This window comes from Rhinolophus sinicus, chromosome 1 (assembly GCF_057876585.1).
Source record: "Rhinolophus sinicus isolate RSI-liver-muscle chromosome 1, RSI-T2T, whole genome shotgun sequence".
NCBI classification, from domain to species: Eukaryota; Metazoa; Chordata; class Mammalia; order Chiroptera; family Rhinolophidae; genus Rhinolophus; species Rhinolophus sinicus.
Genome location: NC_142501.1, coordinates 28,660,286 through 28,687,695, shown reverse-complemented (window position 1 = coordinate 28,687,695; position 27,410 = coordinate 28,660,286). Strand labels below are relative to the sequence as shown.

General features: G+C 44.0%; 1 protein-coding gene across 4 annotated transcripts in view; it reads right to left on the bottom strand.

The window, feature by feature from the left end:
- ETV6 (ETS variant transcription factor 6) overlaps positions 1–27,174 on the bottom strand; it is a 219,101-nt gene extending 191,927 nt beyond the window's left edge. For 2 of the 4 annotated variants that reach the window (XM_019744764.3, XM_019744765.3), the window contains exon 1: positions 26,701–27,164. In XM_019744764.3, the coding sequence (XP_019600323.1) occupies positions 26,701–26,733 (33 nt within the window). In that variant the 5' untranslated portion in view covers positions 26,734–27,164. Of the gene's footprint in view, positions 1–26,700 lie in introns of all 4 variants that reach the window. The other 2 variants (XM_019744766.3, XM_019744767.3) reach the window with 2 other exon arrangements.
- Positions 27,175–27,410: the final 236 nt, after the last annotated feature.

The window sequence follows — 27,410 nt, the reverse complement described above, 5'->3', positions numbered from 1 at the left end:
CGACGCTTCGGGTGAGGAGTGAAGGGCCCCAGCAGACTGCGTGAAGGACTGTGGAGCTCTGGTGGGGCGTGCTTCTCTCAAACAGAGGGGGTCAACAAGGGCTGGGTGACTGCACCGAGAGGTATCAAGGATCAACAGGTGCTTATGAGGTGAAATTCAACAAACATTAGTACAGCAGATGCTCTTGGCAGCCCTATAAAGTAGGTGTGACTATCTTCACAGCAACCCTATGTAGGTGCTACTACCCTGATTTTACAGTGAAGAAACGGAGTTTAAAGAGGTAAATGATTTGTTCCCTAAAGTGACAGAGTAAGTGGCACTGTCTTGACCCCATTCCCTAGCAAGCCTCTTGAATCAGATGTTGTCTTCTTTACTACAGTAATTGTGATAGTCTCTACCACATCACAGATGCTCACTCGGTATTTGTTCAATTAATCCAAGTCATCAGACTCCACATCCCATGTTATGTTAGCTACATCCCAGTAAACTAACCAAGAAAGATTCAGATAAACATAAATCTAGCTGTCTATCTGCTTAAGAAAAAAGAAACATCTCCATGTAGGGCTATCATTTTAGGGCAGAGGCAGAGTGTGTGAGAGTGAGTGAGTGAGTGAGTGAGCAAGCGAGCAAGCGAGCAAGTGACTGCGTATTTCCAAAGAGTCTAGATGCTATGTTCTCTTATTCAGAGCCAAGAAAGAACTTGGATTCTTGGTAGCACTTCAGTTCAGCTTTGCAATTACTGGCAGAGAGAGAGTAGGAGGAAAGAGACAGGGAAGGTTCCTCACAAAGCCAGACCCATCTATCTTCCTCTCTTTTTTTCAGAGGCTGCAACTAGAATTGATCTTTGATCGCTTTTCCTGTCTTACAGGAACATTCAAGCAAGCCACAGAGTCTTTGTAGGATGGAGCAAACGATAAGGGGGACCTTCCTTTCGCTGATTTGGTTTGGATTTAACAATAAGCAGAAACTCAATTTAAAAACCAAACCACTGCAGCTCACGTATAACAGAAGATTCTGAAGTCACAATTAAAACAATCCATGTTGTTCTCTGCATAAGTAAACCGCTAGCAACCTGACTGCATCTGACAGAACTGCAGATACACATTACCCTCAGCTAATCGTCCTGCAGAGTCTGATAAAAAGGATCGGAGGGGCATCAGACACCAAGCCAAACACAAAATTAATCAAAGACCACATTCTGTTTTCTACACGTTCCTTCATTCAACAAATATTTATGGAGCACCAACTGTACACCCAACACTGTGGTCATAGGCGCAAAACCAGAAGGGCCCTGACTTAATAGGCTTATTGTCAAGTGATGGATATAAACAGGCAACTACAAGATCGTGTGACAGAAGTTTCGAAGTGGGTGTTTGAGAGTACAGAAGAGGGATATCTCAACCAGACTCAGGGAGTCCAGGAAAAGGCTCCTGAGGAGTGAGACTTGAGGATGACTAGTCAGTTGGAAGAAGAAAGATGGAAGGAGTGTTTCAGGAAGAGGGAATGGCATGTGCAAAGACCGGGAGAGGCTAGGATGGTACCTCCTAGAATCCTGAGGCATCGATGTGAGTAGCCTGAGGGTAAGGGGCGAGGGACAGGCCAGAGAGGTAAGCAAGGCCCGATCACACAGGGCTTCACAGCCTTCTCATGGTTAGCTGGGCTTTCACCTGAGGGCAACAGGGGATTCTTGGAGCAGTTTGGGAAAAGCCTGCCAACTGAAGGGAGGGAGAGGCAGACGGAGTAGTGCCATGACAGCTCCTGCATGTCCATGCTGAAAGACTAAGAAAAAAGTACAGAGCTCGTATGTTCCATCACGCTGCCTCCCTGGGCAGCTCCCAGGCCCTACTGACTGTTTGCAGTCATCCAAAGCCATCACCCAGCCTGGTCCCATTGCAAACTAACAAGGAAAGTGACATGAACATGGCCATAGACTATGGCAAGAAACATAGGGCCAGGAACAAGATAGGAACCTTCAACTTGCCTTCAATGACTCTTTTTTTTTTTTTTTCACAGTAGTGTTTCATGTAACCATTTCTAGGTACACATAGCTCCTCCTCAACTACTGTTTTCTAGGGGGGAAAAAGCCCCATGTCTTCAGCTTCAAGTTAACATCTCCTTTGAATGTACAACATGTGCTAACTAACTTTAGAGGACTGTATCGTCAAGTCTGAGAGAGTGCATTTCTCAAAGGTCTGAAACGTACAGATACCCCTGCTCAGTGAGTTAAAATACTTTTCAAATATACATTACTATGACTAAAGGACTACCACAGGCTTTTTGTTTGTTTGTTTGCTTGCTTGATTTCTGTGCTTTATAGCAGAAGTACAAATGGTGATCTCTACAAGGTCCTCCCTGAAGATTTTCTGGGTAATTCTGAGATCCATGTGAAAACACCTGGGAGCTGCAGGTGCTTTGGGGCAAAAAACATCCCAGTGGTAATAAACTTTTATGGGTTAGAAAACTAGGCTCACCACTGTGACTGCTGTTAGGTCTGTAACTATTAATAAATATGTACGTGGAAAGAGGCAAGGCCTGTCGTGGGGAGCTGAAAGAGGGTCCAGCTGTACCTACACAGCCCATAAGCATATTCAATGCCTTCAATAAATATTGACTGGGGGCTACAGCTTCCCTCCAACATCAGAAGCACTGTGGCCCTCATCAGATTACCACCAGGTTCCTACCACTCTTAGCGAGGCAGGGCCTGGTTTCTGGCTCCTAGAGGACATGGGAGCAGTGAGAGAGCCGAGCTATCTCCCTCCCTGCCCGCTTGCCGCCATCATCATTCCAGGAGATGGACATTCATGATCTTCTGGAAAAGAGGAGCAGGAAGCAGCTGGCTTCCAAATGCAGGGTTGCAAAACCAGGTCATCATGGGGAAAACACCAAAAACAAACCGAAAAAAAAAATCCCCTAGGCCCTGAGCCACAGAACACACACTTTAGCAGGGCCACAGAAGGTGCCAAACTAACGGGTGTTTCCATTTTCTCTGGCTGTTTTCTGCACAGCATCATTATGACATTTAAAAAACACCGTCTCCTCTTTGGATTGTAAACCCCTGAGGACAGGCACCCTATAACCACCTTTGGAACTCTCCAACTTGGAGCTATGATATCACTAAATGAAAACCACACATAAAAGAAAATATTACTATTTTTTCACTTTAAAAGCCCGAACTTCCTTTCCTGGGTCACCGGGCGGCCATCGGCTCTCTGGACCAGAATTCCTGCTTTCCCTCTTCCTCCACACACTCATTTGAAATTCCTCTGGCATTTTACATGGTTGTGTCCCCTGGCCTATGGAAGTAAGAAGCAAGGACTTCCCAAAATATCAGGGAAAAAAGGAAGGAAGCTAATGATCTGGCCACGTGAGCACACGCTCTTTACAGTTGGCTGGATTCTGTGTACTGTCCTTGCTGGGGTGGTCTGCGGGCCCCGTGGTAAATGCTGACTGCATATGCATAGCCGTGAACTTGTACCTTTCAGAGGAAGGCGGTATGGAGGCCATGCTTTCTGGGTAAAGAAAAATTATCTGGGATAGATTTGCATTGGCAGAGGAATAAACACTACACCTGCTTCGACCAAATTCCACAGCACAGCCATTCCATTCCTGCGTTTTATTACTGAACTTCACTCACAATAGTCGTGAATCACTGTTGTGAGACCATGGGACATTGGCAGGTTGGGCTGGGAAAAAAGGAAAAAGATCATTCTAACAATAGTCACTGGCAATATCTGGCCAGGATCAAATACGGGACCGTTAAGCAAGAAAGCAATTGAAAATGGAATATGGCAATAAAATGAGACAAGCTCTCTTGTGTAAGAGATAAACTGATGTATTTGGGATAACTACAACGATAAAATTTGAAGGCCCTGGGTGGAAAAAAATATCGACTTATGAAGGAACCTATTCATTCATCCAACATACTTTTCCTCTAATCACTGCTCCTCAGACACCTCGTATTTAAACTTCGTATGACTGAAAAAGTTCAGGGTTAGACCTGATTTTACTGCCATTTCACATGTTGAACTCTTCCACGTCTTCCCTTAGGCACGTAGGCAGCAAAAAGTTTAATATCCTAACAGTGGTTTCCCCTTTGATCCTAAGATAGCCTTTCCTTTATTCTAGTTGGCACTAGGAGCTTCTCTCCTACATCAACCCACTCTCAATAGCCATGTAGATTTCTTTTCCTCACAGACATCCCCAGATTGTTTCTCAGCATTGTAAACTCATCTCACATCCTGCCCAGCACGTCCCCTCCTCATTCACCACGCCCACCTGCTCAGAGAGCTGCCCCCTTCCGCAGTCTGGATCAACACCCTCTGAGGCACACACCCTCAGAACACCACAGCTTGGCACCGTCAGAGCCACAAATGGCCTGCTGAGGAAGCAGCCACACAAATACCCAGCTCCAGCAGCTGAAACACTCCCTTTCCCTTCTGTCACTGAATGTTCAAGTTCAAGGTTAGTGAGACGTGCCAGATTTTAGAGTCTGGAAAGTCCTCTTCCGTCAGTAAAAAGGTTGAGGGAATGGAGAGGGCTTTTTCATCACACAGCCTTCCCACAGCAGTAAGAAGGCAATAACTTTCGTTCCTAGTTAACTCGGGGTTTCCCACAAAGCACCTGCATGGATTCTTCCAGTGTTCCGAGTGATTCTGCTCACCACCTTCCTTCCCTTACCATGCGGACATTTTACTTCCAATCTGAAGCTCTATATTGCTGAGTGGTCCCTTTCCTTAAGACACAACTCCATAATAGCAAACATTTCATACCGGTGACCCCACTGTTAACATGTGGTGAGGGTCAGTGAGATTTCAATAAGGTGGCCGTCTGCTATGGGTAGCACGGTTTATGGGCTATACTGCTGATTTCCCTCTTCACTGTCCTTTAGCTCTGCATTTTGGTGAATGTAGCACTGTATATTATAGGCAAGCTCTGTTTCACCCCATTAACTGAGGACAATTGTATTAGCCATATGAGTCTGAGTTCCCATGTTACTTAATTGCTACACTGCTGTGTTAACGAAGTTAGAAGGGGGTTTGGCAAGAGCGTGGATCACCTTCACGTATAGATATTTGTGGTTTTATTTTTCCTTTTGCCAGCTTGCTTCTCGGTTTCAATTGCCTACCATCTGCCTTTGAACAATCTAAGTGCGAACAGATAGATTTTATTTGGAGGATGAAATGCTTTGAGCTCCTCCTAGAAAAGCATTTTCATAGAGTGGTGTTCAAGGCATTCACTGTTTAATAGGATCGCAGAGGCGATTCTGTTTGGATTGGGAGTTGGTTCCTTTCCATAGTCAAAGTGTACTGTAAAATAAAAACATCATTGGGGCGGCTGGATGGCTCAGTTGGTTAGAGCGTGAGCGCTGAACAGGGCTGCCGGTTGAATTCCCACATGGGCCAGTGAGCTGCGCCCGCCACAACAAGATTGAAGACAACGAGCTAGCACTGAGCTTCTGGACGGGCATCCAGATGGCTCAGTTGGTTAGAGCGTGAGTTCTTAACAAGGTTGCAGGTTCAATTCCCGCGTGGGATGGTGGGCTGTGCCCCCTGCAGCTAACGATTGAAAACAGCGACTGGACTTGGAGCTAAGCTGCGCCCTCAACAGCTAGATTGAACGACAACGACTTGGAGCTGATGGGCCCTGGAGAAACACACTGTTCCCCAATATTCCCCAATAAAAATTTTAAAAACAAAAAATACCTCACGACCCCAGAAGGAAACAGGACGGTCAGTGGGCCAGAACTAACCTTTCGCCTTAAAATGAGCGCTGAAACACCCAATGGAGGGGCAGGTGGTAAGACAGGGGAGCCGATGGTGTATTATGTATATGGTCTATTTCCTTTTGAGTTTAAAAAAGAAAAGAATCCAAACATGAAGCATTCAAAACCTTCTGAGTTTATGATTTTCTTTACATGATCAAGACACCCAATTGAAAAGTAGATATATTCACTCAGTTCACCTGGTTGATTAAAAAAAATTTCCCACTAATTAGAATGATTTGACTTGAATGGATCTATTATTTTGAAAATACAGCCTAAAGTAAATAAAAACAACTACCAAATCAAAAATCAGTAAGCTAGCTGGGAGCCAGAAGACCTGGGTCCTAGTTTGGGCCTTAATCTAAAATTCCTCAACGCTGTAGCTGTAAATGTCTAAATTCTGTTATTCTAATGACTATCTTCTGAATTACAAGTGCTCAGCAGTCACAACTGACTGGATAGACGGTATGATGCTGCTCATTCTGATCCTTTATCATCGTGACCGGAGAACCAGAGCCCTGTACAGCAAATCTAGGTTTGATATAAGAGTCAAAGAACTAAAGCTCCCAACTCGGGCCCCTCCTAAACAACTCTCAGACTATAGCAGCAGTCTCGAGAAAATCCCAGTTTTTCTACCCCAACCACTAAACCCCACTGGACGCCTGAGTCTGAGTTAGTGTCATTGTTTTGGAATTGCTGTGGAGGTTAACACTGAGTTCTAAAAAAAAATCAACAGCTCTCTCCTCCCCTCTTCTGCAGAACCACTGGGAGGCAAGTACCGGGAGAGGGTCTCCGTCCCGAGAAGGGGAAATGTACACCAACCTTTAAGGTTTTGGTTGTTCCCATCACTTCTTAGGGGCAAAATAGATAAGGAAAAGCAAGAACAACCCACACAGTCCCTGCAAATGCCAGTGGTTCTTTGCTTTATTATAAATGATTAAAATCCTGAAAAGGACGTGTTTAGAATCCTACAAGGCAGGCTTCAACTATAATACTTACAGGAGTGTCATGCTTTAGGTGGAATAAAATTTTAAAGCTATTCAAGGCTACTTTCTCATTTACAACAAGGGAAGTAGTATGTATGTCTGGCCTGGTCTTACAACTGATCTCGTAAGCCAAGCCACCTCTCTAAATCTTCTCTCCATTATTTTTAGAAGAGTGAGAACCTCTCTGCTTTTATTCCTAAATGATGTTGCTCTTTGGTGGGGTATGACTCAAACTGAATTCCCTCAACTCCTTCCATCCCTTCCCAGAACAGGGTATGTTGCAAACAGGATGAAACTACCCTTATACAGAAAAATCCTACAAACAGGTCATAATAAAGGGTCAAAGAGTATTGCTATCTCAGTAAATGTTTGAATAAGAAAGACTTTTTTAAAAAATGCAGTTTATGGGCAGAGGACATGAAGAGACATTTTTCTAAAAAGGACATACAGGTGGCAAACAGATATATGAAGAAATGCTCAACCTCACTAACCATCAGAGAAACACAAATAAAAACCACAATGAGATACCACCTCACCCCAGTCAAAATGGCTATCATCAATAAATCAACAAACAAAAAGTGCTGGTGCGGATGTGGAGAAAAGGGAACGCTGGTGCACTGTTGGTGGGATTGCAGATTGGTGCAGCCACTATGGAAAACAGTATGGAGTTATCTCAAAAATCTGAAAATAGAACTACCTTATGATCCAGCAATTCCACTCCTAGGTATCTATCCGGAGAAATCCAAAACTGTAATTCAAAAATCTTTATGCACTCCTATGTGTACTGCAGCACTATACACAATAGCCAAGACATGGAAACAACCGAAATGCCCATGGGTAGATGACTGGATTAAGAAACTGTGGTACATTTATACAATGGAGTATTACGCAGCCATAAAGAAGAAAGAAATCTGACCATTTGCAGCAACATGGATGGACCTAGAGAACATTATGTTAAGTGAAATAAGTCAGACAGAGAAAGACAAATACCATATGATCTCACTTATATGTGGAATCTAAAGAAAAGAATAAGTGAATGAACTAATCAGAAACAGTTTTGGAGACATAGAGGAAAAACTGAGGGTTGCTAGATGGGCCGGAGGGTGGGGATAAGGGGAAAGGTGAGGGGATTAGAAAGTAACCACAAGATGGCCACGGGGTTAAAAAGTTAATTTAAGGAATGTAATCAATAATGTTGTGAAGATTTTGTAGGGTATCCGATGGACACTTGTCCCATTTGGGAGACCACCTCAGGGATGACGTAGATGCCTGATCACTGCATTGTACACCTGAAGCTGAAGCTGAACAATAATGAATGTCAACTACAAGTTTATATATATACTTACAAGAAGTGGAGTACAGCATTAGGAATAGAGACAGTGGCAATGTAATGGCTCTGTGCAATGTCAGAGGGATAGTGGATGGGGGTGGGGGGTTCACACAATGTGAGGGATATAAATGATAAATGTCTAAGTATTACTTGGTCTTGTGCACCTGAAACTAATAAAAAAAAAATGCAGTTTAACTACTTAAATACAGCACAGCACACATGATCAACTCTACTATAAAATCAGAAAATGATAATTCCCAGTATTCTAATATGGCACAGTAATGTATCATAAACATTAAAACTCTTAATAAATTATTAGTTGTTGAAATTAAAGCAATAATTACAATAACTTCTAAGGCCACTATTTGAAAAAGTCACACATTTAAACTGGGTTTCTTACCCAAACTGAATGAGACCTGCATAAATTACAAAGAGTAACTATGAAGCTTTTATTCTATCAGAATCACATGAACAATTTCTCAATTATTCTAAATTGGAATTAATCGCTATATCAAAAGCTGCCCAAAATGTCTTGCCCTATTTCCAACAGGCATACTTGATATAAGTACCAAATACTATTTCGTCCGCTTGGCAAATTTACGTAATAAAAACTGGTATAATCTCTAATTAATAGGAAGATTATCATACCCCCAAGAACAAGAAAAATGTAAAGGTTGAAAATAAACTACAAAATTAACAAAACAAGGTGAACCATTAAGTACTAAAACAGAAATTTGGGGAAGGAACATGATTGGGGTTCTTTCCAATCAAAAAGCAGAGGGCAGGACAAGAGACACCGTGAAGATGAGTACATGGCACCCAGGGTATGAGAGCCCACAGTCCAGGGGTCGGAGCAAGAGTGTTTTTGGAGAACTCACTTCAGCACATCCCGTTTAAAGGTTCACAAGCCAGGCATTGTGCGCTGGAGGGCAATGGTTTCTCTTTGGGCACTATGAATGAATGCCTGATGAAATGGAGGAGAAACAAACGTATTTTATTTTAATAAAGAGAAGTTTCCCCAAATAAGTTTACAGAGGTGAACGGAAAAGAAAGACTGGGGGAAGATGAGGAGGCAGCCAGGGAGAGGTGGGGAAGTGAATGCGAAGGCTAAGTAGGCTAATAATAGACAGAAGGAAGTTCTGCACCACAGGAGATAGAGATGCAAAGGAAGAGAAGCCGGCGGGTGAGCCTGGGAGGCGCTGGTAATAATCCTATTGCACAAGAGGTGGCACAGATAGGACCTTGAAGGGAAAAAAAAAAAAGAAAGAAAGAAAGAAAAGAAAAGATCCATCTGGCCCCCACCCCAACTTCTTTTAGGTCAGACCTCAAAGTCACAACACAAGCTTGAGATTGGCAACTGCGGGCCTTCTGTCAAAGAATTCTACTATTAGCTGTAAACAGCATTTTGATGTTCTGGAAAAGCATATGGGTTTCATGTAGTGTGGGAACTAAAGTAAAGCCCAGGAAAGGGGAAGTTGAGTTTACAGAAAACTCTTTAAAAGATGTGTGTGCATGCGTGTGTGGGTGTATATCTAGTTAGACCCAATTTCACGTCTCCCACAAAGTGAGGGTTGCAGAGTTGAAGGGGTCTGAAGACATGGCCCTGAGTTCAGCACAGCACAGCTGGAGGAGAGCCCAATGCAGGAGCATATGGGGCGGCTGCCTCCCATCTTGGAGTGCAGGACTTGCCAAAGGGATTAGGCGGTTGGCCCAGGAGGTCCAACATCCTGCTCTGAAGATTGCCCGAGGAGGCAGGAGGCGTGTGCTTGTGTGTTTGTTTAACAGAGGTAGCACACCTGGCTGGGCAGTTGTGCAATCTGATACCACTGGGGGAAAATTTCTTCCCGATCTCAGCCTGTGATCAGATTCTGCCCTGAAGCATAAGGCTTAAGTGTCCTTGTAACTTTTATCTGGAAGAAAGACACACTGAAGAGTCCTTCTCAACGTCAGTCAGGGGTCGTAAAAATGGAGAAAATTCAGAAAAGACCCATGGTGTGGTGTCTTTGATCGCTGAGTGTCTCCTTCCACTCAAAGACTGGTTGGAAGTAAGGCCATTCCTCGATAGCCCTGATCTCGTGCAATTTTATTTTCAATAAGAATTGTTAAAATATAACCGCATGTCCTTTTGTAAGGCTTGCCCCATAAGTAAAGAACAATGAGAAGTCCTTTGTCAGATCACACATCACAATTTAGGGTTCGGAAAATATGGTAACTTCTGCTGGGGGGGCGGGGTTCCTCCCAAACAATTGCATGGACACTTGTTATTCTATTCCTATTTACATTTCAACAGCTTATTAAGAAATTTTCTCCTAGACAGGTCAATTTTTAAGCAACTTCAAAGAAAAACAATAACTGATAGCCCTAATAGAGTCACAGAGGTTCAAATTTTTGTTCTTAAGCACATGGCTAGATCTAGGATCATAATTCCTCATAGAACTAAATGAGGTACAGTCCCAAGATTAGATTGTGACATACTAATTGTCAGGAACCCTAGGTCCCATCAGTGCTAAGCTGCAGGTTCCCGTGTTCCCTGAACGGTCAGCTTACCATTGGCTCTGGTAAGGCAAAAAGGAAAGAGAGGAAGTGGACTGGGAAGGAAATGGCCTCTATATCAACAGTCTTGGCAGTGGAGATATTGGGCAAGGAAACCTGACAGCAGCACGTTGTCCAAGAATGAGGTATAAGAGCCGAGTGTTCACAACAGGGTACACCATTAGCAGCCACTCCCACCTTAGCAGTTTCATAAATCTGGATTTTCACAGATTTATGTTAAAAGCATAGGGAACACACGGACCTATGCTTTGCTGTTCTCCAAAGCAGCTTAGATTAGCATTCCTCTAACAACTCTCCACTTGCCACACAACCCTTCTTGGAGCCTATCTGAGCGGGGAAAGGGCAAGCTTGGACCCCTGAGAGGACAAAAAGGCCTGAAGTAAAACAGCACGAAGATGACCCACCTGCAGCCAAGATGAGATCAAGGCCAGGAGGGCTGGCAGGCAGCATGGGTCTGGAAAAGACAGCCCGTGGCAGGTAGCCAAGAAAACTTGGCAGATGACAGTTTGGGGGGACTGTAAAAGAACCCTTCACGGGGTGGCGTTAGGTTCAGAAGTTAAAACTTTCACATATCCTATTGCCTCGAATCCCTGTTCTGTGTCAAAAGCAACAAAATAAGGAGAAAACAAGCCATTTGGGCTTATGTGGAAGGTTCAGGTATATCTACTTCTACTGAAAAGACCTGATTTCTCCCGACTGGTCCATTTCACACTTATCAGATTGTCCATAACCCCAATATACTCTCCCCACAGTCTTCTCTTTAGGCGAATAACATTGAGTTGTCCACTGTAAACAAAAATGTTGCAGCTGTCGTGTCATCCATAAGACATGACTCTGAGTTGTGTTTCTAGTCCTGTGGAATACTCAGTCATTCTCACTGATTTAGTCCTCCAGGGCAAGACACTGGGAGTGAAATAAGAGGTCCAAAGAGATCATCATCTCAGATAAGGGTAGACCAGAACACGGGATTTGAAGGAGAGGGTTGAAAAGAGTTGACCCACGTGAAAGGCAATCACAGGCTTGGAAAGGCCATCGCTGACGTCACAGAGGCCTCAGAAAGCTGCGCTGCTCTTGCAGGTTATCGCTAACGATCAGCTAGCAGAGGAATGAGGTAGGGAAACAACTGGTAGCCCCACACAGTGGTGACAGGACACTGGTTCCCAGAGTATCACAGCCAGCAACGTTATGACTGTACATGGCTGCAACAAACAGCTATCAGCTCTCTCTCCCTCACCCAGGAGGCATCATGAGCCAAGCCAAGAAAACAGGGTAGATAAGTGATGAAGTTCATTCATTTGGGGCTGTCCATGCTGCTTCCTGTACATCGGGTTTAAAGGTTCTCAAGCCTTTTCTCCAGCTGTCTAGGTTCCTCCCTGGAAGGTGGGCAATCAAGAGGGAAGAATGAATGGATGCTCTATGTGCACATGTCTATTCAGTGCTTAAGTCTCACGGGAGAGCCTCACGTGTCGGGAGAGGCAGTGCGGTTAGCCCCACCATGCGGTCCTGACACCGCAACAAAAATAGTTTCTACCTTTCTTCCTTCCTCTGCCTTTAAGGAGTATTTGCTCAGGATTTCAACTGTGCAAGGTCTTTACCTTACACTTCTCCTCTGTATCACAGAGCCTAGCACCCACTGAGCCCAGAATAGAAGCTTAAAAAATACTTGCTGATTTAACAGATTCTATTCAACCAACACACATCGAAACTTCTCTGTGCCAGGCACCGTACTGGACACTGGAAATATAAAAACGAATCCATCAGACTCCTGCTACTCCTGCTCTCAGTGGGCTTTCACTCTAGTGAGAGGATGATTAACAATTAAACTATAACAGGATCATTGCCAACAGCAGAAGCATGTTCAATGAGTGGTAGGAGGCTGTGTCTATCAATAGCAATGCTTAAGAAATGGGCTTCAGGTGACAAGTTGTCTACCAGGCAGAAAGAGGATCAGGGGAAGGTTCCCGGCATAAAAGTTCATTACATGGTTTGTGAGAAGAGCAGGTTATTGTTTGGAACATAACATGGAATGGGAGGTTGGAGATGATTCTAGAAAGGCAGACTGTCCGGGGCCTTGTATGCCATGATAAAGAGCTGAGTTTCATCCTGAACTGCAGTGTCACAAAGAAACTGGTGTGACTAATTTTTATTTGCAAAACACATCCCCGGGTGGACTGAAAGGTGCATGCGCGCATGTTGGAAGATCAGATGGGCGACAACTGAAGAGTCTGGGGCCCAAAGGAAGATAGTGCTGGTCAGAAAGGAGAAGAAAGAACAGCGTGAGAGATATGGGGTGCGGAATACTGCCCCGGGTGCCTTGCAGGCCCAAGAAGACAGCACATCTGCCCTCAAGAAGCTTATGATCCAGTCGCCTAAAGAAGCAACTGGATAAGTCTGTTAGTACACCATGGGCCAGAGAAAGATCATTCCTCATTCTCCTTAGTCCTGGATGGCTTTGGTGGCAGCACTGGCTTTAAGTTGGCCTTTGAAAAATGAGAGAGAGGTGACTTGGCAGAACTATTCATTTACTCTCCTTCTTTTGGCTATTCTCCACTGTGATTTGTATCCCACACAATTTTATTTAGCTCTATCTTTATGGTATGACACTCTTAGATGGATTCTTTTAACAGAAACTTCCACCAGAAGAAAAAACAAAAAAAGTTGCCATCTTCTCTCACATGAATCCTGCTCATCAACACCTCTTGGCAGTATCTGACCTATGTGAGGCAAAACAAATAAATAAAGGCAATAATAATAAGGCTTTGCCAGGCTGGCCAACTGATCCAGTCAGAGGATTATAAGAGACACCTGTTTTTTAACACAGCAGCTGCGAACACAGAAGCACGGCATCCTAGTTACAAGAAAGAGTTCCATGAAAATCCAATAGCAGCAGAAACTGGTACAGACCGATTTTCAGCTATGTCACCCGAATGTGAAAAGAATTCAACTAAGATTAGACACACAATAGGAACTCTGCTTTGCTGAACATGGAAACCTGAATGCAGGTTTGCTTATTGGGAGGCGGTTACCTATTCATCAAGTATTCTAAATCCTTAAAGCATCTATTACATACTCAGGGTACTATCATAAACATTCTGAAGCTTTTTGAAGTTTGGTTGCTTCATGCCCTGTGGCTGACCAAACACCTCTTCATTCAAGCCAGCTTAAAAAACAAACCAGAATATACCCCAATGTAGAATGTGGATGCTACCACAGGAGCAAATAAACATTTAAAAGTATTTTGTCAGTTCATTCGCCACTGAAGATACATACACACGATCTACCAATGTATAAACGTCACACAGGCGAACTATTTTGTAGCTGCAATATGGCCACATTACCTTCCCAGACCAGACCAGGGAGATGCTCTTAGAAACAGCTTGTTAACAGCCTTCACATTGCTATTTAACAATCCGTTTATAGCCCATCAGAAAGCCAACACCCCAAGGAGGTATATTTTACATCTCTATGTAAGGTTTCTTTGACACAAAACTGGGTTTTGCACCTTTCACTCTGTAAGCTAGAAATCAGTTTATACTACAATTTCTGGGACGTAGGCTCCTGTGAGCATACCATATATGGGCACATATGCAAACAGAGTCACAAAAACAAACCTTTGGAATAAAAGCAGAATGATGCCCAAGAAAGCACAAGCCTTATCATACAGTCCTTCCTAGACCTAAAAATAGCAGATAAAGGCATGGTATCAGCTACTCTCTCACTGTTCTCCCTAGAACATGCTAATTCTAACCTCCAGGGTTGATTCTTAAGCCTGAGCCTTCAATAACTTTACCCAGGAACCTTTCCCAGACCCAAAGAAGCTATTTTCTAGGCTTTGGAGTGTGGAGTAATCTTTCAATGCCCTCCACTTATGAGGCTATTAATGCACACAAATGTAAACAAAGAGGGAACCTGAAATTGTGAATTTTCCCCCATTTGTGCCTTGGAGACACTAGGACCGGCAGAGAGACTGCCTTTCTGGCAAATGGTATACTAGAAACCCCTGAAGCACTAAGCATGGTCATCTGCCCAAAATGCAGCTAGCTGGACTAACACTTGCCTCACCCTGCCTGGGGAGGTGTGCAGCCAGAACTTCCCCACATTAATATAATCTTGTCTACACAGTCCCCACTGGGAGTCCCAAAAGGATTAAAAGAAGAGAACCCTAAGAATTCTAGACCCCAAGAAGAACCAGTCACCAGTTTGGGGGCCAGAGCTGTGAAGTGAATTCTTTCCAACAACCCCTTGGGCACTTAGCCTGCCTGGCAGTCCACCAACACGAGCATCAAGGCAGAGTAACTGGATTTGTCCTAGGTTCTGCAGGTCATCCAAAAACGTACCCAAATAAGTTGAAACAGGATGTGCTGTGAACTCACTTTCACCTATAACCTAGATATAAATGAACCAAGAGGCAAGAGGACTATACTCTCATCCACCCACATCTCCTCCATGGTAAACCTTTAAATACCACAGCTGAAATGGAAATGCACACAGAACCATCTTTCCCTTACATCGGACTGTTCAACGCAATGGCTAACCACAAAAGCACACAGAGGCCTTTTCCCTACCTTCAAGAAGCTCCATTTGGCCATTTTACCAAAATTTTCAAGATAGACAAATTCTCAGTTCGGCTCATGTGAACAGTGCCTGTGCCCCTGGGTCCACCTCTTGCCTCTCTGCTGGAATAACAAACCCTTCCATTGGGGTCTGCATGGCTCTCTGCCTTTGTTCCTTCTTGCACTTTGAAGGTTCTTTACTCTCTGAGGCCTTATCCCACATATCTCCAAGCACAGTTCACCGCCCTCGCACCCAGAAAATAACATATAAATAGCCTGCTATTGATATCAGTGCCTCTTTGTTCATTTTTGAGGGTACGTAGCTTAGAAAATCCAAGGTGCCAGGAAAGGTGGGCACATAGAAGATGGACACACTAATAGGTGCCCTACTTGAGATGCAACCAAACACCCAGGTCCCTTTGCCCATCTTCCTGCCTGTCTGGGTACAAGTTAGATACCTTTACAGCATGCTGAAAACGATTAGAGGATCATCACTCCGGCATTCCTGTGCTCGCCAAGATTCCCCCTGGATTCCATCGTGTTCAAAAGCTGTGTCTGACCTACAGCTGACTTCCGCCTGCAGAGCAATGCGTCCCACCACCTAACTCATGGCCCCGCAAAATGCACAGAGCCTCACAGACACAAAAGAACACAATGCAAAATTCAGAAAGGGAGCCTCTGTTGCTCTGGTTCTCCGAGGGTAAAGACTCTTACCTTTCTAACTGGTATGGTCTCTCTTTTCACCCTGAAGTGTTCGAGTCAGCAGACTAAGGGAAGCACTAAATGGCACAAAGTCAAGAAGGGAGCTGGCAGCTTTCCAGGGGATTTGAGATGTAGTCAGCCAGATCGGGTCATTCGGGTCTCCAAGTCGAGGAGAAGAGGAGACTTACCCAACCTGGGGAAACTACATGACTCAGACTTCATGGCCAAAATGACAGCTCTCCCACCTGGCTCACATCACTTGGAATATAGATCAGATCAAAAGGTGCAAAGTGAGAGTGATTCCTGACCTGCTGCCCCCACCCATCACTGGATATTATTGTCAAGACTCGTGAGTCAGGAGAGCCCTGGGTGTCAACAGTGGAAAGCAGCAGAGTCAAGTGAACTCCTGACGTGGATTTTTAAAATCTTTCAGATCTTACTTAAGTGAAAAGGAGGACACAGCAGCTACAAAATACACCCGGGGTCCAATCCTTAAAATTTTCCATTCCCCAAAACCAGGTGTGCCAACTCTGTGGCAGGAAGTTGGGCCGGAACACACAAAGAGGCCCAAAGAAAATAGAATTCAGTTCTGTTCTTTTGGTTGCCCGGCCTGCAATCACAAATCTATACACAAAAATATGGAGCTGGGCCATATGGCTGAGGTAGGACACCGTGGTTTGCTCTGGCAGGAGTCTGATTGGATGGTCAAGGATAGTCTGGGAAAGACAAATGGTCTAGAAGCAATAATGAATAATGAAGGAACTACAGTGTTTCCCCGAAAATAAGACCTAGCCGCACAATCAGCTCTAATGTGTCTTTTGGAGCAAAAATTAACATAAGACCCAGTCTTATATTATAGTAAAATAAGACCCGGTTTTATAGTAAAATAAGATTGGGTCTTATATTAATTTTTGCTCCAAAAGACGCATTAGAGCTGATTGTCCGGCTAGGTCTTATTTTCGGGGAAACAGTAGTGTGGAGAGAAGTTTCCTTCCCTTCTCTGAGCTCCTGAAGGCAGTCCAGAAAAGCGCTTAGCAAACTCCCACTCCCCTTTTTATAAAGTATCACATTTCCTCTTGCCCACTCCAGTGCAGATCTCTTTATCTGAATAGTCATCATTAGGCAGGAACAATACTAATTCTACAATGTCTCTTGACCTGGGTTCTTTGTTAGAGACCCCAGCACTACTCCTGACCACACCCGCAGCAAGGCAGCCATCGGCGCCGTCCGCTCTTTCTCGTCACTCAGCAGTGCCACAAGTGCCACACCTAGACTCACACTTCCACTAGGGAACAAGTGTTAGGGAAACAGGCAACTTCAGGGACAAACAGGCTGTTCTTTGGGGTTGAATTTTTTTTTTTTTTTTGTAGTTTCAGGTGTACAAAACAATGTAATAATTAGACATTTCACCCCTCACAAAGTGATAACCCTACTCCCCCAAGGAGTTGGATTTTTTTAATTACGAGGCTGATTTCTATCTGTAGCTCACTTCTTCCAGGAAATACTTTCGAGTCAGCATCTCATCTTTGGTTTCTGCTTCCTCACGTATAGGGGATGTGAGTGAAGCTGGATTACTGACCTCATTCTACAGATAAGTCTTCAGAACAATCAAGTTACATGGCCCGTCATAACACTCTAGAGAGGGTACAAGGCAGCTGAGGAGAAAATCACAAACTGGCACTTGTGTTTTCCAGGAGGACTGCAGAGAAATGATGTCTCTCCAAACCTAATAAGCTCTTTCTTCATGTCCACACCTGCTTCACGGGGTCAGGAGAAGATGCAGCTAACATTCTCTCCAGTATTCCTCAAAAAGGGTCGTTTTCCAGTCTGTAGTTCACCTTTTCATTTAACGTGTACATACAAAGGGAAACGCAGGCATGCAGTTTAAGTCCACAGCAAAGAGAACACAGCTGCTGAAAACAGATACTTCAGTTCCTTAACATCTACTAAACATGAAGGTTCCCTCATGCCCCAAAGTAACACATTTGGCTTTTTCCAACTCTTCTGTATAAACTCCCACTAATAGCCATCTATTCCCCGTTCTTGAAACTGGAAATTCACCATCCCACAGCAAACAGTGTCTGTTCTGTGGTCAGACAGACATGGAACTGCCTGTTCAACAAAACGCAGACGAAAGAATTGATGCTGTCTTTCAAGACTCACCCCAGTTGCAGATAATAAGCAACTGTACGAACAAGCGGATCCCTGAATAGGTTCAAATACTTGAGCGCTGAGTAATAATGCTGGTTAGAGTCACTGTACAGTACTTCCAGGCTTAGGTTTTTTTTTCCTTTTCTTTCATCTTTGGAAGCTTATTCAGAACCATACTAGCTATCCCCTCAAAACTTTAAGATGCAAAAGGCATTTGTTATTATCCTGTAATTGCAGTTGGCTCATCTCTCCTGTTATTGAGGCTAATATTCAATTAAAGTTAGAATAAGAGCTTTTCTGAGCACTGACTGAATGACCCCAGCCCTATGAGAAACTGAATGGGATAGTGACAAGCACACTTGCTGGGAGTCAGCCAACTTGGGAGGCCTAGATTTTAGTTCAGGCAGGGCCATGAATGAGCCATGAACTTGAGCAAGACAGTTCACACATCTCTGGCCTCCGTATTCTCAACTGTGTAATGTAAGCAAAGGACTTAGAAAATCTCTAGCCCCCTCTAGATTCATACGATGTCGACGATTCATAAAGAGGGAGAAACACTATTTTTAAAAAAAAAAACAGTGTAAGGCACTGCAGTAGGCAATTTACATATCCCAAACCCTTAGAGATAGGTATTTTTATTACCACTTCAGAAGAGTTAACAGGTTCAAGGAGAAGATGAACAAGTTCAAGTTCACACTCAGTTCTGCCTCCTCTGTGTCTGTGTTCTTTCCCTAGAAACACTCCACAGTATGGCGATGAGTGGACCTCTCTTCTCAGCAATTTACAATCCTCTTAAGAGAAATCATTTTTACAGATAAGAACCAAAGAACAACATCAGACACAATAAAATACAAATCAAAATCTGAAGGAGACATGACTGGAACTGCATTGTGGCCACACGTACATCACTGAGCACATTCACCCACAGCGCTCATACCACCAGGGCCATGCGTCCTTTTCAGGTCACTCAGGAAATGAGATCGTCTTCCGTATGTCTGACTCCCACACACAAAGGGAAAATACCCCCGAGAAGAACACAAGGTCTGGTGAGCGTGCAGATTTATTGGATAGCTCTTTCCTGCCTTCACTGGGGAGTCAAGTATTTTTCGTAAGTCATTCGTCCAGATAAATGAAATGCAGCCTTTTGAAATTTAACATTATTTTTATGCCATTCTTGTTGGATAGCATTCCAAAATGCATTACATTATTTCCTCACTTCCTAAATCTCATAATTTACAGTTTGTCTTTAACTTGGAAGTCATAATTATAATCATTAATATCATCAGTTTACCTCTCTGCATTATGTGTCCTCACAATAAAGCTATGCTTTCTGAGTTGTCTGTGTCTTATCTGTTTTCCTAGGCCACACTGTTAGAGAGACCTGGCCATAGGATAGAACAACCTGGTTCTGACTGGCTCAGCCACAATGAGCAATGTGATCTCAGGCATGCTATTTAAATGCCATGGGGCTCAGTTTCCTCATCTGTTTCATGAAAAATTTGGGTTATGCTTTCTTAATCCACTCTTATTACCTCCACAACACATCTCTCTCTGCTTCCTTCTCTATACCTGCTCTAAAGATATGCTTCATTAAAACTGTTTGAATCCAGAAATTTATCAAATAAAAGCCAAAATCCTCTCTTCATTCAAGTAACTTAGAACAAGGCCAACATGGTCAGGCTCTCAGAAGAGAGGGAAAAAAAAAATTTTTCCTTTGGTAATGAACAACCATCAGGGAACACCTGAAAAGACTTCAAGTAGATTCCTAGAAATCAGTTTTAAAGATGTACATGAGAATAGCTTGGGGAAAAAAAAAAAAAATTGTGTGCATGGATTGTTTTAAAAGTTTTTAAGGAAAAAAAAATAAGTTGCAGAAAAAGAAGAGACTGACCAGGAAGTGATACAGAGAAGGTGTCTAGTCCCAAGTTAGGGCAGGACGAGAGGACACAGCCTCAGCCTGTCACCCACTTAATGAAAGAGTAATTAATGGGGCACTGGAGGAAAGAGAGAGGCAGAGAGGGAAATGAAAGGTTTCTGAGAAGAAATGAAGGGCCCTAAATGAAACCCATCGAACAAAATATGACTAGAGAATATCAGGGATTGGTATAAAAATCGAAGATCTGGACATTCATTCCAACATGGGTGGTGTGGTGTTACCACCTGGCTATTCCCACAATGAGAGAATGGCTAGAAAAACCCACCCTGAAAGGAGACCAGAGAGAGAAGGAAAGTCAGGACGTCAGGAAACATCCCCACCTGCTCTATTCCTGTCTTTCATCTTGGCTTACTCGAAGCTCCACCATACCCGCATCACTCTTAGTTTCCTAATTTTCTTCATAAAGAGGGCCGTACTTGAGAATAGTGTCATGGGAAATGCTTTGGAACTACAGTCCCATGATGTAGGTTCTAGCCCTACCTTTGCCATGGACACAGCCTGTGGGATCTGAGGCCAATACATCACTTAACCACTCTGGGTTTCAGGTTCTCATTTGTAAAATGGGGGCAAATACTGCATCCCTGAGAGAGTTGTGAAGAGCACAGGAGCTAATGTAATAAAACACTTAGGACAAGGACCAGCAGGCAGTCGTAGTCAATAATGACAGTGGTGATGATGATGATGAAAGAGGAGGAGGAGGAAGAGGAAGAAATGTAGGAGCACTGACCACCATAACAGCACACAAACACTTCCATTACACAGAATTTATAAAGCCCCCAAATGCATGTGTTCCACAGTTTTCCATGAGTGTGGTCCATAGGATGGAGTAAGCAGTTACGCTCATCGGATGCCTTCCTTAGTCAGTACCTCATTCCCAGTCCATACTCTGAAAACTCCAGATCATTTAGACAAAGACCAGGCTGAACTGTAGGTTTTCACCATCAAGAAAGGGTTATCAAGCAAATGAACAGAGCAAATAATGTACCTGTGGTAATATATCGACACGGAAGGAACAGTTTCAAGCGCATAGTAGCACTTGTTTCTAACCAACAGAAGATGTGGAACATGAGACATTTTTGCCTCTTCATTGAGGCTCACCCTGAGATGCCCCAGTAAGCAACACTTTATTACCCTGGTTCCTATATGTTCAAAAATCAATAGAACTGTGCTTATGTCGTAGTAGGCAATAATTCTAACTCCCCACGAATTTAGTCTGGTCTTTCTCTCCCCAGTGAACAGTCTTTAAGCTGGGCCCCTTTTGGCGTGGGAACCCTGAATACTCTCACACTCATTCTATTCAACCAATATACATAGAGATTGGTTTCTTACACACATCTAACAACAAATACAGCAGTGAAGGACTCTGCCAGAAAACAAACTCCACTGCTTTTTCTAAAGTAGCATTCACAGAGAAAAATATGTCATTTGTATACGCCATATCCTAGGGGACTTCATTTGACACCCATTCACTCAGCTGGGAGATCCACACCAAAGGGCAACTTTTGAAAATCAGTAATAAAATGCAACTGCTCTTCAAGTTAGTCTCAACAATCCTCTGCTCCCTTGCCCCTGACTTTCCTCAGTGTGACTAAATGCAGCTCAACTCAGACTTAACAAAATTTGGTTTAGTTCTACCTTCCTCTGGCGCCCACATTTGGGATGTATTTTGCCCTTGACTTGCCTATGCTAAGGAAATAAGTTATTTCTCTAGGGCCAGCTGCCATGTTTTTAGCTGATTCTGTTTGAAACAGGGATCTTACTACACATTAATAAGGTGTAAGCTTGTCTGCTCTGGATAAAAGAGCCTATGGCCTGCTAAAGGATTCCTCAGAAGAAGACCCTTTTAAACAGGCCCAGTGCCCTCAGCTCAAAGCACAAGTACCAGGCCTTCACACGCTGTAAGAAAAGTATTGTTGCATCCCACCCATCTTTGAGGGTAGGTACAAAGAACTTAAAGCAGGATCTTGAAGAGATATTTGCATACCCATGTTCATTGCAGTTCTATTCACAACAGCTATGAGATGGAAGTAACCTAAATGTCCATCAACAGATGAACGGATAAAGAAAATGTGGCATGTACATAAAATGGAATATTGTGCAGACTTAAAAAAAAAAAAGAAGGAAACCATGTTGCATGCTATATAACATGGATGAACCTCAAGGGCATTACGTCAGGTGAAATAAAAATAATGTATGACTCCACACATGTGAAATACCTAAAGTCATCAAAGTCATGGTAACAGAAAAGAAAAAGGTGGTTACTAAGGGCTGGGAGGAGGGGAGAGGAGAAATTAGTGATGAGTGAGCATAGAGTTTCAGTGTTGCAAGACGAAAAAGTTCTCGAGATCTGTTGCACAACAATGTGAATATACGTAACACTACTGAGCTGTACACTTAAAAATGGTTAAGATGGTAAATTTAATGTTCTGTGTTTAGTATCATAATAAAAAAATTAGTGCTGCAAATAGTGGTGCAAATACAAGTCCATCAAGCCTTTCTTCCTTCATCCCCTACTCCTACTACTTCCTCTTCTCACATCTAACAATATACCCTCTTGGCCCAATGTCCCCCCCACACACACACACCATCTTCCTTGGCACATACCTCCATGCCCTCATACCAGCTGGCTTGTGATTAAAATGGACCAAGCTAGGAAGTGCCAGAGAGAGCGTGGCCTATTGTATCAAATTTCCTTGGCCTTTTATAGGACTGCACCGTAAACCTAGCAAATGCAGGGCAGTGGCCTGAGAATCAGGAGGTCTTTGTTGCTTTAAACCTGACTTACTCACCCATCAGCTGAAGCAAACCATTTAGCTCTCTGGACCTCCTCTCTACAAAAACAGGTTGGCTCAGCTGATCTCTAAGGTCTTTCAGCTCGGAAAGTCTAAAAGTTCCCTGATTTGATTGACAAAGAAACTGGGGGAAATTTAGAAGCCTGCTAATCTGAATCTCCTAAAGTGATTCCTCAAGCCTCTTTTCTGTGTCTTTGACTCAATTCCTTTTTTTTTTTTTTTCAGTCTGGTTAGACATAAAAGCAGTTTTTGAACATTTTATCAAAATAATAAAACATCATTATTATACCAAAATTCCACTGATGGTAATTTTTGGACAGACATCCAGGGAGTGCTACAGGCCTCCCTGGGCCAGCAGTGTGGCCCTAGCAAGTACTTTGTACGAACGAGTGGATGAAGGTGTTAAGTCACCCTGAGGTACGCAGGGCCAGATAGAGGAAGGAGCCCTGACCTCGTCCCATGCCTCACTTCAAATCAGCAAACATTACTGAGAAACATTTCTGTGTTGGGTGCCAAGCTAGGTACTAAGACACAAAGTTAATCACTGTTAAACCCAAGGAGCTCAGAGTCCATTAGGGGAAACACAGAGAGTCTCCCAGTTAGTACCAAAATAAAAAGAGATTTTCTTCTGCTAAGAAAGCCAACCAGTACAGAGGACAGGGAAAGGGGGACCAGGAAGTTACACGGCTAGATTTTGTTTTCTGGATAGCCCTCCCTGACTAAAGCGCCGTGCCAAGCCTTACGGAGGACTGTACCTGCTGGGCCATAACCACTTTCCGCTGCAACTTGGCTGAACTTAAAACCGAACAGGTGACTTGAAGGTGAAGGCTGCTGATGGAAAAGACAGCCTCTTCCTTCCTCCTGTGACCAGCACACTCAGCCACTCAATCCTCTGGGGGAAAAAAATCACTGGTCTTTTTATGTAGTTAGTTGTTCCTGTCCTTACATTTAAGCCCCAAACGGTCAGGAATGGAAGCATTTAAACTCTCATGAGGATAGTGCCACTATGCATGGGGGGCAACCCAGTGCAGAGAAACAGTGGGGCTCAGTGACAGTTTGAGTGATCCTGCTCTAGTCAACCAGTCTTCTACTATAAAATGCATATCTGATAATAACTTAATATAGGTGATGGGAAGGGACATGCTTATAAAGCGCAAAAGAAATGTAAAAGCCATTATCAGGCCTTCATTGGCAACCACCACCACGTAAGCAATACATACAAAGGTGTCACTGACTGCCTGACTCAGAAACTTTCACCTTGGAAATTCCGCCTAAATCATACACTACTCTCTTCTATTAGGAAAGACACTATTCAGAAGTAAACAAAGTCCTTCCCTCCGTGGCTGCCTCTGGTCAGCCTTCTCTGCTCCATCACCCCAGCTGCTGAGGAACTTCCTGCCTGCTGACCAGCTGCTTGTAAGGAATGACAGCAAGTGAGGAAGGTTTCAGGAGTAGAGAGGAAGAGTGAGGGAAATCTCTCCACATACAGAGAGCTTCCTGTGTCACATGTCTTCAGTACATCAAATTTATCCTTGAAAGCTTCTGACATCCATTCTCCGCTCGACAGAAAAGTTTATTGTTTGCTGGACTCTAGAAGCAATCCCAGTACTTGCTTGTGGGTTACCAGCAAACATTTTTTATTATGCAGTCACTGTACCACATCCCAAGGACTAAATGAAACACTGCACCCATCACCAGAACATTTTCAGATGACCTGGAATAATCCCAGTCCTTGATCTCCAGCGCTTATTATTGGAACATTGTGAATTAAACAAACTCCACGGAAAAATACACTTCACATATGTGTACCTAAACAGATACACAGTCTAAACAATCTGTATACTGGTTCTATAAAGAAAAATTGGGTAATTTTATTACTAGTGAAGAACACTGAATTTATTTTCATTACACAGAAATACGTGGTCATGAAAAGAGGCACCTAAAAAGAACTGAGAGGGTAAGAAATAAGGAGGAAAAATGATACGTAAACTACAGCTGTAATTTTTATATCACATTTACAAGAGTTTTGTCTGGGTTTGGGATTGGTTCTGCGCGTGTGTGTACGGAAAGGGGCTGCTGCACTCTTTTCCCACTAGGTAGAATACAATGAAATGAGCCACTTGGTAACACTTCTGCCGGCAGCACACAAACATAAGCCTATCAGAATAGTGGGGATATGAAGTCTCTTTAGAAGAAGAATCAAAAGAAGTCACAGAAAGGGTTGCTTTTTTGTTGTTTTCACCCTAAAATTACTGCCCCATAGTTGATCCAGGTTTTCCTGATGTCAGATTTATTGCCAAGCAAAAACAATTTACTGATTTAATACCCTACTATTTAGTTACCTCTGTTTGTGTTATTAAATGTCAAATAAATTAGATTATCCATACCGTAGGATTTTCCTGAACTTGTTGAGGAGTCTAATTTATACACAAACTGGTTTTGAAGCCTCAAAGTGCCCTAAATTCTTTACTCTGACATCCTCTTCACCAAAGAAGTATTGCTACCTCCAGATATGTACAAACACAGAAGCCCAACAGATCCACTGGGCATTTTTGTGAGGCAAAAACAAAGAAACCCAACCCACCTTTTCAGTTCACATTAGCCCTACTTCAAACCCATGAAAATCTTTCCCGATATGAACACTAAAATCTGAGTATAAGTATGAAAACCTAATAAGCAAATATAATAAAATACTATGTTTCCCCTAAACAGATCCTAATGGAAAAGCAGTGTTAAAACAGGAAAGGTTTCTCTGATTCCCCACAGATGAAGAAACAGGTTATTTGTTCATTGTTTCTGCAGTATCCACTCAATGAACACATACTAAATGGGCCAAACCAAAAACAAACAAACTTCAGCAGCTTCAGACTCTCACAGAAGCAGAACGGTTTTCTACCTAATAGAACAGTGAAACGAATAAAGTGCCCAAGAAATGCAGCGATGGGAAAAATAATTGGGGAAGATGGACAAATCATTCCGTCTCCTCACGGTGGCAAACTTTACAACAACTTTTAAGAAGCAACAAACCACAGCACTGCCAGCCTATCTGTCTGTCTGTCGGTCTGTCTGTCTATATGCACACACAAAACTAGTCGGAAGCCAAGTACAGTGTTTGCAAATATCCACCATCCTGCATTTACAATACTGCAAAACATGGCCAGAAAGCCGGCACATTTCTACTCTTAGATATCCTCTCTGCACTGTCAAACAGGGAAGGTCATTTTGCTTGGTCACTTAGATAATTCCCTCTCTCCCTGCATCACAGGAGTTTTCTACTTTGGTATTTATTGCTCAACTTTCATATGCATAGGAGTAAAATAACCATTCAGCAACTTTATTCACCTTGGTTTAAAAAAAAAAAAAAAGCATTCATTGTGCAATGCCCAGGAAAAGCTGACACCAGGACTGTCTCTCCGACAAGCGCTTGCAATTATCATTGGGGGGGCGGAATCCTGTCTGATCAGACCCAGAGAGTGCTTTAAAAAAGAAATGATTCCATCCCCAATGGGGGCTGGAGAACTTTTTTTCTAAGGAGACCACCCCTGGGGAACAAAAGTTACATTGCAGTCACATGTCGGTAGTAGGAGTAGGGCGCAGGTTTTTTTTTTTAAAGCGCACTAATTACCGGGGTGTTTTACAATTCTAGAGACCACTCCGGCTCCTCCTGACCAATTGTGACCGGCATTTCATTGTCAAAAAGAAAGGGGGTGGGGTGGGAGCGAAAGAGCCGATAGGGGGTTCGACGAGGGGAGTAGCAAGGTTACACTAAAGGGTACAGCAGCCGCCACGAGCTGCATCTCCTTTCCTGGCACCCCAAATAATTTACTGCGAACAGAGCAACTGCAACAGCCCCCTCTGAAGAGCCCAGCACGACTGCCCTGGCTGGTGCAGCTCAAGGATTTCGACCACGGAGAGGGAGGGGGAGGAGATCTTTACCTTAATGCTACACTGAGCAGGAGTCTCAGACATGTCTCACAGCGAGAGAGATCAGGAAGTTCTCAGTTTTTTTCCACTTTCCTTTCCTCTCCCCAACCCAGAAATGCTCCACGGCCAGCCGGACGCGGTCATTTAAGAAGTTTCTTCCAGCATCTCTCCCGGCAGCCGCCCCGGGGGTCTGCGAGCGCGCGGGGCGGGCGGGGCGGCCGGCGGAGTTGCGTGCGCAGGGCGGCGGGGGCGTGGGAGCCGGGCCGGAGCGCGGCGGCGGGGTCTGCAGGTCGCGGCGCGGCGCGGCGACCCGGGGTGCAGCCCGGCCGGCCTCCCGCTCTCTCCTCCCACCCGCGGCCGGCGCCCCCGCCCCCCGCCCTCCCGCCGCTCTCCCTCGCTCGCTCTCTCGAATGTTTTCCTTCCTGGAAGAGAGAAACTGAAAGGCAGAACTGAGAAAGCTCTCTGCTCATTGATCTTGAGAGTTTCAGTGCAGAAACTGACGTGAATTCCCAGCACTGAGCTCTGCCTCTTAAAGGAGCCACCAGGAAATAAAAGCTCGGGTTACAGCCCGGCATCGGGGAAATAAAAGCCGGTCGGGGGGAGGGGCGGCGACGGGGCTGCGGGCGGAGGACACCCGGGGGAGCGGGGCCGCGCGAGGCCGGGCTGCTCGGGAGGCCGGCGGCGCAACCCACCCACCGCAGCGCGGCCCCCGCGCGGGCGCC